The sequence below is a fragment of the Nerophis ophidion genome, linkage group LG15, assembly GCF_033978795.1.
Source record: "Nerophis ophidion isolate RoL-2023_Sa linkage group LG15, RoL_Noph_v1.0, whole genome shotgun sequence".
NCBI classification, from domain to species: domain Eukaryota; kingdom Metazoa; phylum Chordata; class Actinopteri; order Syngnathiformes; family Syngnathidae; genus Nerophis; species Nerophis ophidion.
In genome coordinates this window covers 24,542,990-24,564,980 of record NC_084625.1, presented here as the reverse complement: position 1 = coordinate 24,564,980, position 21,991 = coordinate 24,542,990, and the positions used below count along the sequence as shown (strand labels likewise).

At 40.8% G+C, this 21,991-nt stretch overlaps 1 protein-coding gene across 1 annotated transcript in view; it reads right to left on the bottom strand.

Annotated features, from left to right (window-relative positions):
* Window positions 1-268: 268 nt before the first annotated feature.
* Window positions 269-21,991, bottom strand: part of pck2 (phosphoenolpyruvate carboxykinase 2 (mitochondrial)) — a 32,931-nt gene continuing 11,208 nt past the window's right edge. Inside the window, exons 3-12 of the mRNA XM_061921900.1 lie at window positions 15,576-15,776; window positions 15,323-15,507; window positions 12,710-12,780; window positions 11,952-12,087; window positions 7,637-7,824; window positions 7,402-7,564; window positions 7,115-7,330; window positions 4,350-4,487; window positions 1,079-1,174; window positions 269-1,013 (exon numbers count right to left, since the gene is read on the bottom strand). Coding sequence (XP_061777884.1) covers window positions 544-1,013; window positions 1,079-1,174; window positions 4,350-4,487; window positions 7,115-7,330; window positions 7,402-7,564; window positions 7,637-7,824; window positions 11,952-12,087; window positions 12,710-12,780; window positions 15,323-15,507; window positions 15,576-15,776 — 1,864 coding nt within the window. The 3' untranslated portion in view covers window positions 269-543. The remainder of the gene's footprint in view (window positions 1,014-1,078; window positions 1,175-4,349; window positions 4,488-7,114; window positions 7,331-7,401; window positions 7,565-7,636; window positions 7,825-11,951; window positions 12,088-12,709; window positions 12,781-15,322; window positions 15,508-15,575; window positions 15,777-21,991) is intronic.

The following is a 21,991-nucleotide window of genomic DNA, read 5'->3' as shown; positions in this document are numbered from 1 at the left end:
TTTGGTAAGCGCAGGAGTGAGAAGAGGTTTTAAGTTAATTAGCGCCCCGGCGGCAATTCAAGGAAATACGGTATCTTAGAGGACCGGGTCCATACTGTGTATGAAGACATTTAATCAGGGGACTAAAGAGGGGATTTGCGATGGCATACACATATTTTTTTCAAAAACTGCACGCTACTGATCGGCACATCCCCATTAGGTACACACGCATGAATAAATCAATCAATTCATTCATTAGTGTGTGTAATTGTTAAATGATGGCTGTTAAATGATGGCCATTTCTTATTGGCCCGCTCAATATAGTAAAAATCTAGTTACAATGCTGTAATCCGAAAACGAAAAAAAGGTGTAATATGAAAACACTGAAATATTAAAACGATAACGCGCATTGTCCCCGACAACTATTAATTATTACATAACTATTAATATTAACACATATTCTTAGAGTATGTATTAATATTAATATATATTGTGTGTGTGAGTGTGTGTGCGTGAGTTCCCCCAGTGGCTGTGATCGCACCAAGTGAATGTCATGTCATGCTATTAGTTGTGCACTCTCTCCTCCAAAGCCTTAAGCTCCGCCTCCACCTTGTCTGGAAGGTCCGCCCCCACCTGCTGTCTGAAGTACGCCCTCAGCTCCTTGGTCTCGTTCTGCCAGAAATGCTTGGGCACGTCGAACAGGGCGCCCATGTCCACGCCGCCGCCCAGGCCCTCGGTGTCGATGGCGCCGTCCACCGGCAGCCAGCCGATCGCGCTCTTCTTGGCGGCCTCATCGTCCCGCGCGCGCCCGCAGCGCTTGAAGATCCATTCCAGCACGCGGGCGTTCTCGCCGAAGCCCGGCCAGAGGAAGGCGCCGCTGGCGGGGTCCTTCCGGAACCAGTTGACGTGGAAGATCCTGGGCAGGTGAGTGGTTGCCTTTCGGCTTTCCATGCTCAGCCAGTGAGAGAGGTAGTCGCCAAAGTTGTAGCCGAAGAATGGACGCATGGCGAAGGGGTCGTGCATGATCACCTTGCCTGGGGGGAGGGACATCTTGTCAGCTTCAGATTGAAAAAAATAATTTTAAAAAAAGTGTCTGTACCTTGATGCTCAGCAGCTGCTGTGGCCTCTGACCTCATTGCAGCGCCAACAAACACGCCGTGCTGCCAGCTGAACGACTCGTACACCAAAGGAACTCCTGATGACATCATCATTGGATCTCGTTAAACATATCACCATGTCTTCTAAAGGCTAGTGTAGAAAAAATATTAATTTTAGAGGAGTCTGTGTACAGCTTGTATTCTTTCCTTCCTACAGCAATGTATATTTGTGCTATGTTCACTGTGTTGAATAAATATTAATAATTTTTGTCTGTGTGTGTGTGTCACTATGTGGTATAAAAAAAAAAAAGTCTGTTTTTGCTTTTTTCCCCGAATACAAAACAGTTCAGTAATGTAAACATGTTGAACTTTAAAGGGTTGAAAAAACTAAAAGATGATTAATTTTGAATATGTCTCTGGCTAAAGTCATTTAAAAAGAATGATTTGTTCAAAGTGGGCAAAAAAATTATTAAAATATTTCATGTCTTTGCAGAAGTTTTCGGGGAGCTTGACTGTGAATTTTAAACTTGACACCAAAAAATAATTCATTAAAATCAATGCAGCTTTATTTCAGGGCCTCTCAATAATATTTAATGAAAATTTAAATAACAAAATTAAATGATTTAAATATATCTCAAAAGAGTAATTAATTTCAATCCATTAGGTGTTAAATTATTATATGAGTAATGAAATAGAGCTATGTAAACATGCTGGTATTAAGTATTAAAACATGTCATTCATGTTTGATACATACATTTAAAAATAAAATAATCTTAAATGCCTGACTCATAAAATATCTTGTTTTTAGTAAGCTGGCTTTTTGAGTACCGCAAGTGTGTGTTTTAAATATGACATTAAAACTAAACAAAACTGGGAAAAAAATTATGTATTGAAATCAATGTAGCTGCCAATCATTGACTATTTCAGGGCTTATATTTGTTGTAAATAAAAAAAAAAATTTTTTTTTACAATAATAATACAATTAAATAAATATAATGTAAAATAAATACATGTATTTATTTTCTAATACTTTCATATTTGATAGTTAGATAATATGAAGAAAAAAATTTGGTTACGTTAACATGCTGGTCTTTAAAGGGTTAAAACACAAATATGTTCATGTTTAATATGTATATTTCAAACTGAAGTAGTCCTAAAACCCTGACTCATTTGAAGTAAAAATAAAATGATGAAACATATAATGCCTAGTTTTTGGTGACCTTTTTGAGGACGTTGACTGAGTTTTGACACTCAAGAAAACCGAGAAAAAAAAAAAATGAAATTCAATGTTGCTGCCAATTATTGTGCATCTATGTCAGGGCCTATAAGTTTAAATGTAAGAATAAAAAAAAATAACAATTTCATTAAGAGTAAATGCAAAACAATTAAAATATTAATTTGAATCAATTTAATGTATTATATTTAATTGTAATTTTATTAATATTAGTTAAAATAGTTAATTTAATAATATAAGTAAAGCATGGAGTTATGTTAAAAAAGGGTTAAAAAAACAAAAAATGAGTCATGTTTTTAAGACTACTTTAGTCTGAAATATACATAATAAACATGAATTATATTAAGTAGGACATTTTTTTTTACAGTAGTACCTCAATTTACAAACTTAATTGGTTCTGTGACAGTGCTCTTAACTTAAAACACTTGTACCTCAAATCAAAGTCTACCACTTAAATGAATCGATATCAATTTAACTGGCTCTCAGCCCCCAAAACAGCACCATTTTAACATGTAGCATGCCTTTGAAAAAGAAAAACAAACAAATATTGTATAAAAGAATACAATAGAATGTGGTACAACTCGAGTAGTTTTATGTGGTAATGTAATAATAATGTACAGCATTTACTTTAGAGAGTGGACTTTTATAGTATCTCCTTAGAGCTGCTTTTTCGTCAAACACACCATCAGCAGCTGTTCCATATTTTCATGGATATATGACTGCCGATATTATTTTACCATACCTGGCTGGCGTTATCCACTCATTCTGCTTCAATATGGTGCAGACTAGCAGAGATACGCTCCGATTGCTTCTCCGAGTTGCCAACACTATTACGTTTTTGATCATTTCTGTATTTAATTAAATGAATATCACCATTTTCTTCTCAGCACTGTCCATCACAGTGATTCTCTTCCTTCCCATTCTTGGAAAACAAAAGTTATGTCCTTTCTCTCCATTAGCACATGCTAGCGAGTAAGAGCAGATGTTTTGGAGGTTTCTAACAGGGTTCACTGTGACATTTACTACTCCAACTCATGGCCGAGATCCTAATATTTTTTACTGGCAACTCAAAGCATAACAATTAGCTTACCTCAAAACACTTTTAAGTAGAGATGTTCGATCTTATCGGCAGATAAATGCTTTAAAATGTGATATCGGAAATTATCGGTTTCAAAAAGTGAAAGTTATGACTTTTTAAAACGCCGCTGTACGGAGTGGTACACAGACGTAGGGAAAAATTACAGAGCGCCAATAAACCTTAAAGGCACTGCCTTTGCGTGCCGGTCCAATCACATAATATCTACGGCTTTTCACACACACAAGTGAATGCAATGCATACTTGTTCAACAGCCATACAGGTCACACTGAGGGTGGCCGTATAAACAACTTTAACACTGTTACAAATATCTGCCACACTATGAACCCACACCAAACAAGAATGACAAACACATTTCGGGAGAACATCTGCAGCGTAACACAACATAAACAACAGAAAAAATACCCCAAACCCCTTGCAGGACTAACTCTTCCGGGACGCTACAATATCCACCCCTCCCCTACCCCCTACCCTCCATCTCAACCTCCTCATAGTCTCTCTCAGGGAAAGCATGTCCCAAATTCCAAGTTGCTGTTTTGAGGGGTGGTAAAAAAAAGAATGCACTTTGTGACTTCAATAATAAATATGGCAGTGCCATGTTGGCACTTTTTTTCCATAATTTGTGTTGATTTATTTTGGAAAACCTTGTTACATTGTTTAATGCATCCAGCGGGGCATCACAACAAAATTAGGCATAATGTGTTAATTCCACGACTGTATATATCGGTATTGGTTGATATTAGATTCGGTAATTAAGAGTTGGACAATATTGGAATACCGGATACCGGCAAAAAAGCCCTTTTTGGACATCTCTACTTTTAAATTGAGGTCCCACTACGTGTATTTTTACACCAGTTTTGAGGAAGCTGACATTTTAGTTTTTCAAGCCCCACTTATGTTGCCTGGACGCGATGGCACGATACCAAGAAAGAGCCGCACCAACCTTGCGGCCTGCGACCGCCAAAGATGATGGCGTCGATGGGAACGCCCTGTTCGCTCTCCCATAGTGGGTCGATGATGGGGCACTGATCGGCCGGAGCACAGAAGCGTGAGTTGGGATGGGCGCAAGGAGTGCCGTTTCCTGGTAACAATTGGGGTAAAAAACAACATCAATGTTTTGCAGAAGAAACTTGTAGAGAACATTTACTGAAGGGAATGTTGTTCAACTACAGCAAATGCTGCTTTAAAATGTACCTTCAATGGTAATGTAATGATGGCGCTATCCGCAGTGGGGGAATAAGAGTGTTGCTGCTATGAATCCAGCTTCACTCGTCCATTTACTGAATATTTTCCAGCAGGAAGATGCTTTGAGCAGACGTGATGTGGTATGCACAATATTGTATGTTTTTGATCATTTCTCAATTAAAAAAAAAAAAAGTGTTTAAAAACAATTAAGGAGACGTATTTTTGGGTTTAGTGTACCTGCTTGCTATCTACTGGCCTGTGTTTGTTCTATAGCATGTTTGTGCAGTCGTCATTTCAACATTGGACATTGGAGCTTGAGCAAACATCAAATCTGCGTCATTCTGTCAAACTTTACAGGTTGTGCACAAAACAATGAATATGGGTTCAAGGTCTTTGTTAAAGAAAAGTATTTAAACATTAACGGGCTAACTGTAGTAAGTGCATGTTTGCAGCTTATATTAATAGTAAGCAAATTACGAATAGGTTCAGGCATGATTTTTGATTAAATTGATGTGGTGAAATTAAAAACTTTTTATACTTTATATTTGTGTATATTATATTGTATTCGACTTTTATGAGAGGGAATGTTTGTGGGCCGCAGAGTAAAAAAAAACATCAGACGTAAGTGCTCTAATACAAGTAGTCCTGCAGCGTGTTTACTTATGCTGGACCGCCAGCTAACATCTAAATGTCCTCCCATAAGCACACAAAGTTGCTCTTTTCTTGGTTATTTACAAAAGGTAAACATACTAGGTCTCATCTCGTACATGAACACTAGTTTACTCTATACGGACAAAAAGTGCTGTTATGTCTTATGGCCATCTGGTGCCAACTTGCAAAATTGTTAAATTTATTTTTTTATCCTCTACGTTTACAAAGTGCTATCTTGCACAATTTTCACATGTATTTTTATTTACAGTGGGGCAAAAAAGTATTTAGTCAGCCACCGATTGTGCAAGTTCTCCCACTTAAAATGATGACAGAGGTACACTTCAACTGTGAGAGACAGAATGTGGAAAAAAAAATCCAGGAATTCACATTGTAGGAATTTTAAAGAATTTGTAAATTGTGGTGGAAAATAAGTATTTGATCAACCATTCAAAGCTCTCACTGATGGAAGGAGGTTTTGGCTCAAAATCTCACGATACATGGCCCCATTCATTCTTTCCTTAACACGGATCAATTGTCCTGTTCCCTTAGCAGAAAAACAGCCCCAAAGAATGATGTTCCCACCCCCATGCTTCACAGTAGGTGTGGTATTCTTGGGATGCAACTCAGTATTCTTCTTCCTCCAAACACGACGAGTTGAGTTAATACCAAAAAGTTATATTTGGTTTCATCTGACCACATGACATTCTCCCAATCCTCTGCTGTATCATCCATGTATCCATTTTGGTATAAACTCAGCTCGTCGTGTTTGGAGGAAGAAGAATACTGAGTTGCATCCCAAGAACACCACACCTACTGTGAAGCATGGGGGTGGAAACATCATGCTTTGGGGATGTTTTTCTGCTAAGGGGACAGGACGATTGATCCGTGTTAAGGAAAGAATGAATGGGGCCATGTGAAATTTGGAGCCAAAACTTCCTTCCATCAGTGAGAGCTTTGAATGGTTGACCAAATACTTATTTTCCACCATAATTTACGAATACATTTTTTAAAATTCCTACAATGTGAATTCTTGGATTTTTTTTTCACATTCTGTCTCTCACAGTAGAAGTGTACCTATGATGAAAATTACAGACCTCTGTCATCATTTTAAGTGGGTGAACTTGCACAATCAGTGGCTGACTAAATACTTTTTTGGCCCACTGTATTTATATATATTTTTTCTACAATGTTAATTTGTTTACAAAGTAACATGGCATTTTTGAAAATAAAGAGGTACCTTGATTTTTCCAAGCCCCACTTTTCTTTTGATTCAGTTTTTTAAGGAAAAAACATTTGGCCAGATATTGTATAAAATCCACGTACTGGAGTCTCACTTGTTAATGACTAAACAGCGCCAAACTGAGTCTTAAATGAAGATAAGATGGTAAAATGTCTAATTCATCATTTTATGTATTTCACATTGTTGTCTACAGTTAATTTTTGGTTGGCTGGAACGGATTCATCCATCCATTTTCTACTGCTTGTCCCTTTCGGGGTCGCGGAGGGTCGCTGGAGCCTATTTCAGCTGTATTCGGGCAGAAGGCGGTGTACACCCTGGACAAGTCGCCACCTCATCACAGAGCCAACACAGATAGACGGACAACATTCACACACTAGGGCCAATTTAGTGTTGCCAATCAACCTATCCCCAGGTGCATGTCTTTGGAGGTGCGATGAGGCTGGAGTACCCGGAGGGAACCCACGCAGTCACGGGGGGAAAATGCAAACCCCACACAGAAAGATCCCGAGTGATTTATGTATTAATGAATTCTTAAGGGCAAAATTTGCTTTGGTTTCATTGCCTTTCTGGACCAGATTACTAAAAAAATACCAACACATTTTCTGTGTCCTTATGACGAACACAGCGGCTACCTTTGTTCCAGGCTTTTCCATGCCAGTCCGTCAAAGTGACGCCAGCAGCAGGGGGGTCCAAACCCTCCCACCACACGCCTCCATCACTGGTCTCGCCAACATTAGTAAACACTGTGTTTTTGGCGATGGTGCTCATGGCGTATGGGTTGGTCTTGTCTGAGGTTCCCGGAGCCACGCCAAAGAAACCGTTCTCGGGATTGATGGCTCTAAGCTTCCCTGCGCCAAATAGAAAAAACAAATAGGAGTGAGATCAAGTCGCCATGTGGAGAAAAGTTGAACCTTCTCACCTTGATTGTCGAATTTCATCCAAGCGATGTCGTCGCCCACGCACTCCACCTTCCAGCCCGGCAGAGCTGGCTTCATCATGGCCAGGTTGGTTTTCCCGCAGGCGCTAGGGAACGCAGCCGCTACGTAACGCTTCACTCCCTGAGGGTTGGTGATGCCCAGGATCTGAGAAGGGAACATTTTAAAGTTAACGATTGTCTTGGTTTTGTTTGTTTTTTTAATAGTTGCCATCCTCACCAGCATGTGCTCCGCCAGCCAACCTTCATCTTTGGCAATGCGGGAGGCGATGCGCAGGGCAAAGCACTTCTTCCCCAGCAAGGAGTTTCCACCGTAGCCGCTGCCGAATGACAGGATCTGCCGGGTGTCGGGCAGGTGGGAGATCAGAACTTTATCCGGATTGCAGGGCCATGCGTTGACTAGAGGGGCTGCAAATGGGACAACATGAGGAAAAATAATTTAAAGTCATATAAAACAATCAAACACTATATAAAGACTGAAAATACTACATATCTCTGTTGAGTGCACCCATTCAGACATGTCACTTATTTCTCTATATTGGAGTGTCTAAAGCAGGGGTCACCAACCTTTTTGAAACCAAGAGCTACTTCTTGGGTACTGATTAATGCGAAGGGCTACCAGTTTGATACACACTTAAATAAATTGCCAGAAATAGCCAATTTGCTCAATTTACCTTTAATAAATAAATCTATACATTTAAAAAAATGGGTGTTTCTGTCCGTCATTCCGCCATACATTTTTTGTCCTTTTACGGAAGTTTTTTTGTCGAGAATAAATGATGAAAAAACACTTAATTGAACGGTTTAAAAGAGAAAACACGTAAAAAATGAGAATACATTTGGAAACATAAATTATCTTCAATTTCAACTCTTTAAAATTTAAAATTCAACCCAAAAAAAGAAGGTAAAAACTAGCTAATTTGAATCTTTTTGAAAAAATTAAAAAAAGAATTTATGGAACATCATTAGTAATTTTTCCTGATTAAGATTCATTTTAGAATTTTGATCACATGTTTTAAATAGGTTGAAATCCAATCTGCACTTTGTTATAATATATAACAAATTGGACCAAGCTATATTTCTAACAAAGATAAGACATTTTCCAGAACAAAAATTTTAAAAGAAATTCAAAAGACTTTGAAATACGATTTAAATTTGATTCTACAGATTTTCTAGATTTGCCAGAATATTTTGGGGGGATTTTAATCATAATAAGTTTGAAGAAATATTTCACAAATATTCATCGAAAAAACAGAAGCTAAAATTAAGAAATAAATTAAAATATATTTATTATTCTTTACAATAAAAAAATACTTTACCGTTGATTTAAATTGTCAGGAAAGAAGAGGAAGGAATTTAAAAGGTAAAAAGGTATATGTGTTTAAAAATCCTAAAATCATTTGTAAAGTTGTATTTTTTCTCTAAAATTGTCTTTCTGAAAGTTATAAGAAGCAAAGTAAAAGAATAAATGAATTGGGGACAGCGTGGCAAAGTTGGGAGAGGGTCTGTGCCAGCAACCTGAGGGTTCCTGGTTCAATCCCCACCTTCTACCAACCTCGTCACGTCTGTTGTGTCCTTAAGCAAGACACTTCACCCTTGCTCCTGATGGTTCGTGGTTAGGGTCTTGCATGGCAGCTCCCGCCATCAGTGTGTGAATCTGTGTGTGTATGGGTGAATGTGGATAGTGTCAAAGCGCTTTGAGTACCTTGAAGGTAGAAAAGCGCTATACAAGTATAACCCATTTACCATTTATTTAAATAAGTGAAGACCAAGTATTTAAAATATTTTCCTGGATTTTCAAATTCTATTTGGGTTTTGTCTCTCTTATAATTAAAAATGTCGAGCAAAGCGAGACCAGCTTGTTAGTAAATTAATACAATTTAAAGAATAGAGGCAGCTCACTGGTAAGTGCTGCTATTTGAGCTATTTTTAGAACAGGCCAGCGGGCGACTCATCTGGTCCTCACGGGCGACCTGGTGCCCGCGCACCGCATTGGTGACCCCTGGTCTAAAGTAACCCAGCAGGCAGAAGTCATTGAAACAACGTTGAGAACCTGTTGAATTAGGACCTGACGTTGAGCAACTCAAACACAACGTTGGAACAACATGTTTTTTGACGTTTAATTAATGTTGGGTTCTGACGTTGATTTTACCATTGAAATTCTGTAATTTCCCAACTAGAACACAAATACAACATTAAAACAACATACTTTTTGACTATGTTCATTCAATGCCAGATTTGTGGCGTTGATTTGACCATTGAAATTGAGTCATTCCCAAACAACAACGTGGATCCAATGTTGGACATCAACATTGTTTCAATTTACAAATACAAATAAATATTTTGCCCATTTGTTTCTAAGTCAGTTTTAGAGAACATGTATAGACAACGTTCTATCAATGTTTTGTGCATGCTGGGACAAGTATGAGGGTCATTCAAATTAAAGTAAATATAAAGACTGCAAATATGACAACATAAATACAGTCAAATATTTTGATGTTTAACCTCAAACTGAGGAGAAACACGCCTACTGCATGTACAGAAGTCCATCCAATGTGTTTAAACACCACTTAGTCAGTATGTCCTTGGGCACACAAATTTAGACATGTCGCTTATTTTATTTTTCACTTGTATCGGACATGATGCAAAGTGAAAGGTTACACATTATGCACGAGTAGACAAATTTAAACATTTCACTTTTACATGACACTGAACTGAACACAAAATGACAGAGCATGTCAATTGCATGTACAAAAGTTAATGTAAATTTAAATAATTTAAATGAACAAGGCCACAAGTATAGAGATTTCACTCATTTACAATAAATCCGTACATTAACAACAAAATGAAAACGCATGTCAACTGCATGTATAAAAATCAAATTACATTAAACATCAGTACTGCACATAGTAAATAAAGACCACAGGTTCAGACCTCTTACTTGTACATATCTGCTTTAAGCACACAAATTTAAACTTTTCTGCCATATGTCTGCACAATGTGAACAAAAATTTCACTTTAATCAATCTCTTAACACTCAGCGCAAACTCAGGAAAACTATTTCGACTGCAGGAATAAAAGTCAAACAATCAAATACTGTACTTTAATGAAAGAGGCCACAAATGCAGACATTTTATTTATATCACTCTCTGAACTGTGCACACAATGACAAGGAACATGTCAACTGCATGTATAAAGATTCCATAAATTAAATAAATAAATAAAAAGATTGCACAAACTAGACAATGAATAAGGCCACAAATTTAGACATTTCATTGACATCCATCTCTGAACTGCACATCCATCTCTGAACTTTGTAAATTGCATTTACAAAGGTCTTCAATTTGATGTGAATAAAAAGATTGCATTAAGTCCATCATGGATAATGTTACAAAACACAGCTGTTTCACTTGTGTCTATCACTTAACTGAGCACAAACTGAGGAGGATCATAAAAGTCAATCCAATTAAATTACACATCAAAGACTGTACACAAAAAATAAAGCCACATATTTAGACATTTCACTTGTATATCTGCATTGAGCACTTAAGAAGTCTACAAATTGCAATAAAATATCAAGACAGTACATATTACACATACTGTACATTTACTGCTTTATTGGGCATGCAATTTTAGATACTTCACTCATTTTTATGCATTGGCCACAAAGCGCATGTATAAAAGTCATCCATCCATTTTCTACTGCTTGTCCTGTTCGGACTATGATATTAAATTAAAGATCAAGACAGCATATTATAAGTAGGCCCCAAATTCAGACATTTTACTTGTACCTATCAATCAATCAATGTTTACTTATATAGCCCTAAATCACTAGTCTGTGCATTGAGCACAACAGAGGTGAAACATGTCAGCTTTATGTAAAAAAAAAGTCAGTCAAACTAAATTATAAAGTGCTCTTGCACATCATGAATAATGCCACACGTTTAGACATTTCACTCGAACTGAGCCAAAAATAGCAAGGAAATATGTCAAGTGCATCTTATTCAAATTGAAGTACCAGTAAATAAAAAGATGATATAGGCTACGACATAAATAAGAACATACATTTAGACGTTTCTCTTGTATCCATCTATGTATACAGCACAAAGTGAGGTGAATCATGTCTATTAGAATACAATTAAACACCAAGGCGGCACATAAGAAGTAAGGCCACCAATTTAGACTTTTCACATGTACAGAATATGTGCAGTGAGAACTAACTGAGAAGAAACATGCAAACTGTGGGAATACAAAAGTCCAAAAATGCAAAAATAAAAGACTGTACATGTTATAAATTTAGATGTTTCACGTGTATACCTGTATTGTGCACGCAATTTTAGACATTTTCCTTATTTCTCTGTTTTGAGCACAAAGTGCATGATTAAAAGTCAATGCAATAGAATTTTAAAAATCAAGACTGCATATTTTAAATATAGCTACAAATGTAGACGTTTCGCTGATATTCATCTCTGCATTGAGCACAAACAGATGAGGGAAATGAACACTTTAGACATGTCATATGTTATAATGTGTACCTTTCAGGGGAAGCGGTCGTCCCAAAGAGTGCTGACAACGGACAAACTCCTCTCCCTCCGCCAGCTTATTGAGAACAGGTGTGCCCATACGGGTCATGATGCCCATACTGGCCACGACATACGGCGAGTCCGTCACCTGTAAAGAGGGAAAGGCATACATTTACTAACCTGACCTTTGCCAGATCCTTGTAGTTCGCTGAGCTCCACACAAGGATCTGGGACTTTTCAATAGGAGATGTATTTCAGAAGGCGGGGCCTTGTAAAAAAAAAAATAATAATTGTATGTGATTGGATAAAACACTTGTCTGTTATCTTGAAAACGTGCTACTTCAACCACTCACTTCCAAATCAACCCGTTACGCTGATGAGAGCGCCGCTGGGAAATCCGAAACAGAACAATCGACATATTGGGTAACGACAGAGCGAAAAGTTAGAGAACTTTTACTGAAACAACGCAGCAATATATTCGAAAAAAACAGTTGCAATAGCAGAATCAATGTCAGCACACGACACAGCGAGGGCTACATGCCGCCATTGATGTTTGAATCAAACAGTCGCTTCGGCGCTACTTCACATCAATGAAATCCCGCCCTGTGATCCTGATTGTTTCATTATTTTTTGCCATCTTGAAGGAGTTTGCATTGTGGTCGAGCCCAGATCCTTGTGTGGAGCTCAGCAAACTACAAGGATCTGGCGAGAGTCACGTCATATATTTACTGCACAGTCATAATAATTGTGGTTGTGTATGTATAGTCTACCTGGACACCATACTTGGCAAGAGTGGAACCCACTGGACCCATACTGAAAGGAATGACATACATGGTGCGACCTGGAGAGCGGAGAAAGAGAACCAAAAAAAACAACATTAAAATAGATTTTTGTAAGGTAGATAGATGCCTTTCACACACACAACAGTTTTTTTTTTATTTTTAATTACATAATATTTATTCAAATCTGCACACTTTTATGCACTGGCTATTCCCGTCTTGTACACTGAATGTGTGGTCTTGCTGCAACTAGAACAGGGGTGTCCAAACTTTTTCCACTAAGGGCCGCGTACTGAAAAATCAAAGCATGCGGGGGCCATTTTGATACTTTTTATTTTATTTATTTTTTTAAACCAATACAATATAAAGATTTGTTTTAACCTTTATGTTAATAATTCTCAAACTGAGTTAAATAGCCTTCCATCTCGTGGTATGCCAAAGAAACACTTGATTACAGTACTGTGTTTTATTTTCAGACATTCAAAGACAATGACTGTTCAAACTGTGTGTAATGTCACCGTGGCCAAAATATTAAATATACTTGTTGAATAAAATCTATGCCTTGTTTTTTTACGAATACTTAGGCCTACCATGCTACTGTATTTTACATTTGGTCGTTATGGTGGTACTTGGAGAGCCAAGTATTTTCTAATGTGGTACTTGGTGAAAAAAGTTGAGAACCACTGCTTTAAGGCTCTCCACAACTTTGGTCCCAGGGACCTACAAGGGTCTCAGTCATAACAATATTAAAAATAAGTCATATGTTCTTTTTGTTAATACAATGCCTAAATCTTTAGATCAACTTCAAGTCTATCTGTCCATATGAAGTTATTTGTTTATTTGTATTTTGATGTTTTATGCCCTTTTTGTCAAAACCCTGCTTTTAATGGCAAAAAATATGCAATATTTTCCCTAAAAGACTTTCAAAGTTCAATATTTGACATGAAGTAATTGGAGCCTTAAATAGGTCAATAATTCACAACAACATTGATTCATTATTAGTGTGAATGTTGTCTGTGTTGGCCCTGCAATGAGGTGGCAACTTTTTCAGGATGTACCCCGCCTTCCGCCCCACTGCAGCTGGGATAGGCTCCAGGACCCCTGCGACCCCGAGAGGGACAAGCGGTAGAGAGTGGATGGATGGATTTTTTTCGGAGCAAAGGCAGTTACTAAAAATATAAACCCCACTAAAATTGTTGGGGATCCAAAAAGGTTCTACTCATAAAAATGTCATTGATTTTTTTTTTTAACTTTCTTCCTTCCATCCATCCGCTTATTACCTTTGGGGCCGCTGGAGCCTATCTCAGCTACAATCGGGCGGAAGGCGGCGTACATCCTGGACACGTCGCCACCTCATCGCAGTTTTTACCTTCAACGATTAACAATCAGATCGGTCCATTATATGTTTTTTAAAATAAATGTTTCATGTTTTCTTTTATGCTATGTTTGTCAAACACACAAATTATGCAATATTTCCCCCCCCAAAATATTTTAAAGTGGAATATTTGATTTGAAAACGATTATAACATGGTCAGCGTGGTGAAAGAGGGGTTAGTGCGACTGCGTCACAATACGAAGGTCCTGAGTAGTCAGGGTTCAATCCCGGGCTCGGGATCTTTCTGTGTGGAGTTTGCATGTCCTCCCCGTGACTGCGTGGATTCCCTCCGGGTACTCTGGCTTCCTCCCACTTCCAAAGACATGCACCTGGGGATAGGTTGATTGGCAACACTAAATTGACCCTAGTGTGTGAATGTGAGTGTGAATGTTGTCTATCTGTGTTGGCCCTGTGATGAGATGGCGACTTGTCCAGGGTTTACCCCGCTTCCGCCTGATTGTAGCTGAGATATAACACCATCCATCCATCCATTTCCTACCGCTTATTCCCTTTGGGGTGGCGGGGGGCGCTGGTGCCTATCTCACCTACAATCGGGCGGAAGGCGGCGTACACCCTGGACAAGTCGCAACCTTATCGCAGGGCCAACACAGATAGACAGACAACATTCACACTCATATTCACGCACTAGGGCCCATTCAGTGTTGCCAATCAACCTATCCCCAGGTGCATGTCTTTGGATGTGGGAGGAAGCCGGAGTACCGGGAGGGAATCCACGCAATCACGGGGAGGACATGCAAACTCCACACAGTAAGATCCCGAGCCCGGGATTGAACCCTGACTACTCAGGACCTTCGTATTGTGAGGCAGACGCACTAACCCCTCTTCCTCCGTGAAGCCCCCGGATGGATATAACATTGATTTTAATTCATCATTATTTTTGAGCAATGGCAGCTCTAACGAAAAAAAAACAGTCTGCATCACAGCTTTGTGTTATTTTAGTCAACATTGCAACTTTTTGTCAATACATTTTAGTGCTTTGCTCTTTTATTCCACTGTTTTGTTTTGTTTTTAATAGTATTTTTAGACTGTTGCCATTAAAAAATTAGCCGTGGGTTACAAATGGCCACACTTTGGGCACTCCTGTACGAGAATCTTTTGACAAGACAACTGGACAGGAGAAGTGAGTCCATGTTTAACTCCACACCCCTGGTCCCCACATTTACAGTATGTTTTCACACAGGTCTAGAGATGTGCGCTTTCTAACGTACCCGCCATGCATCCTGGGAAGCGCTCTTCTCTCGCCCTCTGCCAGTCCGACTCGCTCATCCAGCTGCCCAATTGGCTCTTCACCCCTCCGGCAGGAATCGGGATGGTGTCCCTCTGGTTCTTGGTCACGATCACGGTCTTGCTCTCCACTCGGGCCACGTCCTTCGGGTCCGTGCGCGCCAACCAACTGTCAAGGCACAGCATGAGCCGTGTGCTCACTCACAATAGCAACAGATAAATAAAAACGGGGATCACCAATTGTCATATTTAGGAAGTCTCTTGACCATCCCTTCCTTCTCCAGCCCTGCCAAGATGTTGGCCGTCTCCTCTGGCGTCCCCGTCACCACGTGGATACCGCTGGGCTTGCACTCGTCCGCCGCACCCTTGACAAATTCTGCCACGGCAGGGGGCAATGAGGGGATGGAAGACAGGGACCGAACCCCGACGGCCCCTCTTCTGAAAAGACAATGTATGGGTTAGAAGAGTGGTCTTAAACGTTTTCAAAGCCAAGGACCCCAAACTGATGGACAGTTGGAGCGGGGACCACCTACTTACCGTAAATTTTGGACTATAAGACGCTACTTTTTTGTGACACTTGGCACCCTGCAGCTTAGAAAACAGTGCAGCTAATTAAATTTGTTTTATTTGCAGAAGGCCAAAATGCAAATAGTTAAAAAAAAACAAAAAAGCAAGCAAAGACACAAAAAAAATTGTGTTATTGTTTGTGCTATGGCGCCATCTTTTGGATGAGTCTGCTCACTGCAGGTGCTGCTGTGTCCGTCTATTTAGTGCTTTGAACTGGAAGTAGAAGTGCCTTTCAGTCTTCCAGCCATTCACAGCATTTTTACACATATAAATTCTTCATTACCCACCAAAAGGAACGTAGGTTTTACAGTATAACTAAAACAATTCATACTTACAAAACCATCCCATGTGTGATGTCTGTAGGAGTGTTCATGCACATTTGTACCTGCTATTGTGATGTAATCAAGAGAGCGTCGTTAGCATTAGCTAATGTGCCTTAATGTTTACGAGTGTCTGTGTTAGTATTATTAACTTACAACAACATTATTTTTTCAGTTTGGTAAATTCAGCAAAACGTCACCGTGAAGTTATAGGGTCTGTTTAGCTGATTGGAGATCCAGATCCCGCAGCTTGTGGGGCCATGACGATGTTTTGTTAGATCAGCCGTTTTACTTCCGTGTTACAGGCACCGTTTGGAAACAATTAAGGTATTTAAATAAACATTTACAGAATATTTCTGTATTAATAACACATTTCACAAAGTATATATATGCAGCTTTTAGTCCGGTGCAGCTAATTAATGGAAATATTTTTTCCTCCTAAAATGTAGTGGGTGCGGCTTGCACTCTGTAGTCTGGAAATTACGTTTCATGTCTTGTAATGACTTGTGTTTTACATTAAACTGGTTTTGAAGGTACGTTGTTATTATGCAATACTAAGATAACAATTTTTATAAAAGTATAGTGTCACTTGCAACTCACGCACTAATCGCTAGCTGTAAACTGGTGTGCTACTTACTAGCGAACAACTGCAGTGCGAATAAAGCTGACAACTGGCGCACTAATTGCTGGTTGACAACTGGCTAACCGAGAATGAGCGCGCTAATATAGCTGACAATGAGCACGCTAACCAAACAGACAAATGGCACCCTTATCCCTCGCCAACAATGAGCACACTAATGCTAAGAATGCTAATTGCAAGATGGAAATGAGCACGCTAATCCCAAACTGACTCGCTCGCTGACAGCTAGCGCGCTAATTGCTAGCTGACAACTGCATCGCTTATAAAGCTGACAACTGTTGCCCTAATAACTAGTTGATAACTGGCGCACCAATTACTAGTTAACTTTTGGTGTCCTCGTCGCTAGCTGACAAATGAAGCGCTAATTGCTATCTTACCATTGCCGTGTTAATCGCTAGCTGACTATTAGTGCGCTTATTGCTAGCTGACAACTGATGCGCTAATGACAAGTTAACTTGCGCACTAATCTCTAGCTAACATCTAGCACGCTGATAACTGGTGCACTAACTGCTAGAAGACAACTGCCGTGCTAATTAAGCTGACAACTGGCTAGCAGAGAATGAGCGCGCTAACCAAACAGACAAATGGCGCGCTAATCACTCGCTAACAATGAGCATGCCAATGCTAACAATGAGCACGCTAATCCCAAACTGACAATGAGCGCGCTAATCGCAAGCTATCCTAAATTTTTTAATTAAAAAAAATAATCATTATTTTTTCAAGGTTTTAGTGAAAAACTTCAAGGTAAAGTGAGTAGGGTGGACATTCCACTGCTATTTTCAAACTGTTGGAGGAGTGTATATGTATATTTAACCTCTTATGGCCCATGCTGTTTGTTTACATGCTTTTTTATTTTATTTATCTTTGCTATTTGAGCTTAGTGGACCCTAATTAGAATAAAAACAAAAAATCATATTTTGATATGATGTACTTAGTCCTTAAGTACACAAATGTGTATACTTCAGGTGTAGTGACATGAAAATTTTTATTTTTACACTTTTTTCCCCAAATTCTATTTTATGTTATACTCTTCTGACACCACCAGATGGCAGTATAAGTGTCCACATAAGGGACACAATTTTGGAAATAAGAGCTAAAAGGTGCTGTCCACGTATGTGGCCACTAAGGCCTTTAAAGACATTTCAATTAGTGGAAAGCGCCTCCCGCTTATTCCCTTTCGGGGCCGCTGGCGCCTATCTCAGCTACAATCGGGCGGAAGGCGGGGTACACCCTGGACAAATCGCCAGCTCATCGCAGGGCCAACACAGATAGACAGACAACATTCACACTCACATTCACACACTAGGGCCAATTTAGTGTTGCCAATCAACCTATCCCCAGGTGCATGTCTTTGGAAGTGGGAGGAAGCCGGAGTACCCGGAGGGAACCCACGCATTCACGGGGAGAACATGCAAACTCCACACAGAAAGAACCCGAGCCTGGATTTGAACCCAGGACTGCAGGACCTTCGTATTGTGAGGCAGACGCACTAACCCCTCTGCCACCGTGAAGCCCACTGCTAGGAGAATAAAAACAAATATTATAAAAAAGTAAAATCAATGGAAAATGTCTTGAACCCCTCGCAGTACCTCTGTGGACCCCTGTTGTAGACCTCTGGGTTACATTGTTTGTAGGCGGGAGGAATCAATTTGGCTTTTTTTGCTATTATATAAGAATGATGAAGATCAAAAAAAAATGCATACATATTAGCATGAAGCATAATTAAAAATGTTCTGGGTTGCAAAATGTCACCTAATACAGTCTCAATAGGGTGTTAATACCGGTCACAGTTTGAATGCAGAACGATGCGCCTCACAACCAAAAACAGGTAAGACAAGCGCTCCAAAAGCAACCATGCTGTGTGTGTTTGTGGTTAATGCAGGGCAGAGCGTGTCACATTCCATACAATAAAGAAGCAAGCAGAGGGAGGACCTTTTCTCTGTTGGGAGCCGCACAATACATGTGTTTGTGTATGTTGCAATAGAATCAGGGTTCATTCAACTTAAGACAGATTTTCCTTTTTTCCACATAAAAATAAGGATGTTCCAAACAGGGTTTTATGCTGCAGATTGCTATCATTTATTAGTTAGATCGGCTGATACCAAACCGATAAACACTACATTTTTGTAAGTATTTATGGTGAGTGCTACTGACAGTTGAACAATATCGACTCAATAATTTAAGTAATTCCTTATTCTCTTTTCTTACAAAAGTCAAGCGTACACCAATAAAAGTAAAACATATGATATATTACTCTTTTAAATACTTTGGTTTTTGCCCTTAAAGTTCTCCTGTGTCCAGAGAAGTTTCCATTTTTTGGTAAAGCTAACACAAACGTCAAGAAAAATGATTTTGAGAAATTATAAATATCGACCGAATCACTTTGGTATTGATCATTTACTATCCTTGGTATCAACACCACCAATTTATGGATTGATTTGCCCTCCTTTTACTGTGACAATGCTGACACGCTAAACTTTGTTGTTAAATGATCCTAAATGATCTACTTTTTATTTCCTGGTAATAAATGCATACTTTCTACTTGGCACTTATTTCTTATGTTGTATGAAGCAAGCTAATCTATTAGCATTCCTACTTCAGACTTGGTCTCGGTGTGTAACATGTAAAGCCTCTTGATAATGATACTTAAGATACCTATAAATGCATCTTATTTTCCGTAATGGAGGTGATTATTAATTGTTATATATATATATATATATATATATATATATATATATATATATATATATATATATATACTCCTCTCTAAGCTGCAACCTTATCGTGGTAGAGGAGTTTGCGTGTCCCAATGATCCTAGGAGCTATGTTGTCCGGGGGCATAAAGCCCCCTGGTAGGGTCTCCCAAGGCAAACAGGTTCTAGGTGAGGGATCAGACAAAGAGCAGCTCGAAGACCTTTATGAAGAAGAAAAAGCATGGACCCAGATTTCCCTCGCCCGGACGCGGGTCACCGGGGCCCCCCTCTGGAGCCAGTCCCGGAGGTGGGGCACGATGGCGAGCGCCTGGTGGCCGGGCCAGTTCCCATGGGGCCCGGCCGGGCACAGCCCGAAGAGGCAACGTGGGTCACCCCTCCAATGGGCTCACCACCCATAACAGGGGCCATAGAGGCCGGGTGCAATGTGAGCTGGGCGGCAGCCGAATGCAGGGCACTTGGCGGTCCGATCCTCGGCTACAGAAGCTAGCTCTTGGGACATGGAACGTCACGTCACTGGGGGGGAAAGAGCCTGAGCTAGTGCGCAAGGTCGAGAAATTCCGGCTGGATATAGTCGGACTCACTTCGACGCACAGCAAGGGCTCTGGAACCACTTCTCTCGAGAGGGATTGGACCCTCTTCCACTCTGGCATTGCCGGCAGTGAGAGGTGACGGGCTGGGGTGGAAATTCTTGTTTCCCCCCCGGCTCAAAGCCTGTACGTTGGAGTTCAACCCGGTGGACGAAAGGTCCAACGGGTCCTGACTGTTTGTGCTTATGCACCAAACAGCAGTTCAGAGTACCCACCCTTTTTGGGAACACTCGAGGGAGTACTGGAAAGTGCTCCCCCGGGTGATTCCCTTGTCCTACTGGGAGACTTCAACGCTCACGTTGGCAACGACAGTGAAACCTGGAGAGGCGTGATTGGGAAGAATGGCCGCCCAGATCTGAACCCGAGTGGTGTTTTGTTATTGGACTTTTGTGCTCGTCACAGTTTGTCCATAACAAACACCATGTTCAAACATAAGGGTGTCCATATGTGCACTTGGCACCAGGACACCCTAGACCGCAGTTCCATGATCGACTTTGTAGTTGTGTCATCGGATTTGCGGCCTTATGTTTTGGACACCCGGGTGAAGAGAGGGGCGGAGTTTTCTACCGATCACCACCTGGTGGTGAGTTGGCTGCGATGGTGGGGGAGGATGCCGGACAGACCTGGCAGGCCCAAACGCATTGTGAGAGTCTGCTGGGAACGTCTGGCAGAGACTCCTGTCAGACAAAGTTTCAATTCCCACCTCCGGAAGAACTTTGAACATGTCACGAGGGAGGTGCTGGACATTGAGTCCGAGTGGACCATGTTCCGCACCTCTATTGTCGAGGCAGCTGATTGGAGCTGTGGCCGCAAGGTTGTTGGTGCCTGTCGTGGCAATAATCCCAGAACCCGTTGGTGGACACCAGCAGTGAGGGATGCCATCAAGCTGAAGAAGGAGTCCTATCGGGTTCTTTTGGCTCATAGGACTCGGGAGGCAGTGGACGGGTACCGACGGGCCAAATGGTGTGCAGCTTTAGGGGTCACGGAGGCAAAAACTCGGACATGGGAGGAGTTCGGGGAAGCCATGAAAAACGACTTCCGGACGGCTTCGAAGCGATTCTGGACCACCGTCCGCCGCCTCAGGAAGGGGAAGCAGTGCACTATCAACACCGTGTAAGGTGCGGATGGTGTTCTGCTGACCTCAACTGCGGATGTTGTGGATAGGTGGGAGGAATACTTTGAAGACCTCCTCAATCCCACCAACACGTCTTCCTATGAGGAAGCAGTGCCTGGGGAATCTGTGGTGGACTCTCCTATTTCTGGGGCTGAGGTCGCTGAGGTAGTTAAAAAGCTCCTCGGTGGCAAGGCTCCAGGGGTGGACGAGATCCGCCCGGAGTTCCTTAAGGCTCTGGATGCTGTGGGGCTGTCTTGGTTGACAAGACTTTGCAGCATCGCGTGGACATCGGGGGTGGTACCTCTGGATTGGCAGACCGGGGTGGTGGTTCGTCTCTTTAAGAAGGGGGACCGGAGGGTGTGTTCCCACTATCGTGAGATCACACTCCTCAGCCTTCCCGGTAAGGTTTATTCAGGTGTACTGGAGAGGAGGCTACGCCGGATAGTCGAACCTCGGATTCAGGAGGAACAGTGTGGTTTTCGTCCTGGTCGTGGAACTGTGAACCAGCTTTATACTCTCGGCAGGGTTCTTGAGGGTGCATGTGAGTTTGCCCAACCAGTCTACATGTGCTTTGCGGACTTGGAGAAGGCATTCGACCGTGTCCCTCGGGAAGTCCCGTGGGGAGTGCTCAGAGAGTATGGGGTATCGGACTGTCTTATTGTGGCGGTCCGTTCCCTGTACGATCAGTGTCAGAGCTTGGTCCGCAGTAAG